Source organism: Brassica oleracea, chromosome C3 (assembly GCF_000695525.1).
Source record: "Brassica oleracea var. oleracea cultivar TO1000 chromosome C3, BOL, whole genome shotgun sequence".
Lineage (NCBI taxonomy): Eukaryota > Viridiplantae > Streptophyta > Magnoliopsida > Brassicales > Brassicaceae > Brassica > Brassica oleracea.
In genome coordinates, this window is record NC_027750.1 from 35,173,365 (window position 1) to 35,175,732 (window position 2,368).

General features: G+C 32.7%; 1 protein-coding gene across 1 annotated transcript; it reads left to right on the plus strand.

The window, feature by feature from the left end:
• The first annotated feature begins 511 nt into the window (after positions 1 to 511).
• LOC106332082 (uncharacterized protein At5g65660) lies at positions 512 to 1,482 on the plus strand. The gene is made up of 2 exons (XM_013770552.1): positions 512 to 882; positions 1,121 to 1,482. Exons 1-2 carry the CDS (start codon positions 640 to 642, stop codon positions 1,301 to 1,303), a joined length of 426 nt encoding a protein of 141 aa, XP_013626006.1. The 5' UTR covers positions 512 to 639; the 3' UTR covers positions 1,304 to 1,482.
• The last annotated feature ends 886 nt before the right edge of the window (positions 1,483 to 2,368 follow it).

Here is a 2,368-nt window from a genome sequence, read left to right on the forward strand (position 1 = left end):
TTGCGTTTTGAAAAACAAACGAGAAAAATTATACCCTTTGATGATATAAGAGACGATTGGTAAGGGCTGTAGCTTTATATTTATTAATGTAGAATTTAATATGTATATTTATCTTTCTTAGTTTTTATTACTGTAATTTTTTAAAACACTAATATTTTGCTCTGAAAATAAAACGCTCTCTACAGCTATTTTTTATTTTCTAGATATTTTTTTTTTTGCTGTAGATTTTTAAAAAAAAAATTTGATTGGTTAACATATATGATTCTAAACTAAATTTTAGTTTTCTAAAGCATCTATTGTCACAACCAATCAGCCTACATATTAATAAGGGGAATTAGAATTTGAAAGGCGAAATGAAAAGGGACAACTTTAATACTTTATTGTACAGCATATTTGCTTTTTGTACTGAGCAAAACTTTATAAGTTTTTTACAGTTGTAAAATAAATAAAATACTTTTTTAAAACCCATTTAAATAAAAACTTTCTTTTATAAATAAACCCTCTATATCTCCCCTTGCTTCGTCCCTTGTCCTCTCCAAACTCACAAACTCTCTTTCTATTCTCTCTGTTTCTTTCTCAAACACATGATCGAAGAAAACCATCTCACAATCTCAGCCGTTGATTATATCGCCACCGTAGATGGAGAACACTCAAGATTTCTCTCCGCCCCACATGGATGCGTCTCGGCCGTCACTGGGATTCCCTCTTGGCACCGCTCTGCTTCTCATAATCATTTTCAGTCTATCGGGAATATTCTCTTGCTGTTACCATTGGGATAAACATCGCTCTCTCCGCCGCTCTTTGGCCAATGCCTCCGGTCATCCCTCAGCCACTTCCTCCGACATAGAGTCCTCTCCGTTCAAACCTAGACTCCCTTTTCCGGTATAGTCTCCTCTCCCTAATATTGCAATTATCATATTAATTCCAAAACTTCTTAGTTTGATAAATTACGATATTACCAAAAAGTAACAGTTTTACCGAAATATTGGTTTCATTTCATTTTTCTTTTTAATTTTTTTGCTAAATTTTTTTATTTCCTATCTCTCATAGAAAACATTTATGAACATAAAAGTAAATATAGTAAAGTTGAGTATTAAGTTTAAAATAATATTATGGACAGGATTTGAAGAAAAACCAGAATCTGAGCGTACCGGTGTTGATGCCTGGAGATAATACGCCGAAATTTATAGCATTACCGTGTCCATGTGCACCGCCTCGGCCGGAGAAGCTCACCGTCGATGTTCAAAGTCCGCCGCATTCACCACCTGTGAAGCCGCCGCGTTTTCCCGTTCCTCTTTATTAGATTTAATTTAGCTACATGATAACAAAAAATGAGCGAAAATGTAGAAATGTCTCGTTTTTTATGTACATATGGATCATGAATTTACATTTCAATTTTTTTCGCCCATTTTTGTGTTTAATTGGTAACACTATGGAGTGGTTTGATTGTGCGAATGAATAAATAATTAGAGAATGACACTATTTAGAACCAAATAAACGATGTAATTAGAGGTTAATTTTGTTTTTTAAAGCGTGATTATTTGATTGATGAAACAGAATAACTGTAAAATTGCACGCATAAAAATAAGATAAAATTTCATGGTTATTTTTTGGTGTTTAACATTGTTCAGTGTTCATCGATTTGAGCTATTTATTACATATGTATGCCGTTTGCAACAACAAAACACATGGCGCGTTTCGTCAGACGATATTTTCGATGTAGATGTCCTGATTCAATTCTGTTTCCTCTGGCTACAAATATTAAACGATAGACGTTCACTGGAAACAAAACTACCTACTTATATATATTTACCATAAAAATATAGATTTCAACCAATTTAGGACATCTCGAGATCTGTTTGAATCGTACCATATATAGATAGCCAACGCAGACTGCATTTTTCTTCGCATTGCCATTTTCATTAGTAATCCAATTTTGAAAAGGTGTTTTATGCTACCACGTTTGACGCTTAGAAAAAACAAGCAAATTGCTCCCAAAAAAACAAGCAAATAAATTTGATTCAAAGCTTGTGCGTTACAACTTACAACAAGAAGCTTCATGATTACTCGCCGAACATAGTAAACATCGAAATATAGATGAAATAATTATTATTTGAGTTTGATCAGCGCTACAATTATTTTATTCCGCCTATAGATATTTAGCGCTTGGATGGATTAGTAAGAACCAAAATGTTTTAAAACTCCTAAAAAACGAGACATTTTTGTTTTACGGAATTACTGAAATTGACGTCTAACCACCAACAGTGAGATTGGTTTATTCCTATTATAAAAATATGAATTAGACGTCAAAATATATACTTTATAAAATTAGCACTGAAATTTTTCAAATGAAAATTGACGTCACTAA

Bases quoted from the DNA above. Each gene is read 5' to 3' on its own strand.
- LOC106332082 (XM_013770552.1), top strand. From the start codon at position 640: ATGGAGAACACTCAAGATTTCTCTCCGCCCCACATGGATGCGTCTCGG. The intron at 883-1,120 runs GTATAGTCTCCT...TATTATGGACAG, and splicing joins AACCTAGACTCCCTTTTCCG to GATTTGAAGAAAAACCAGAA.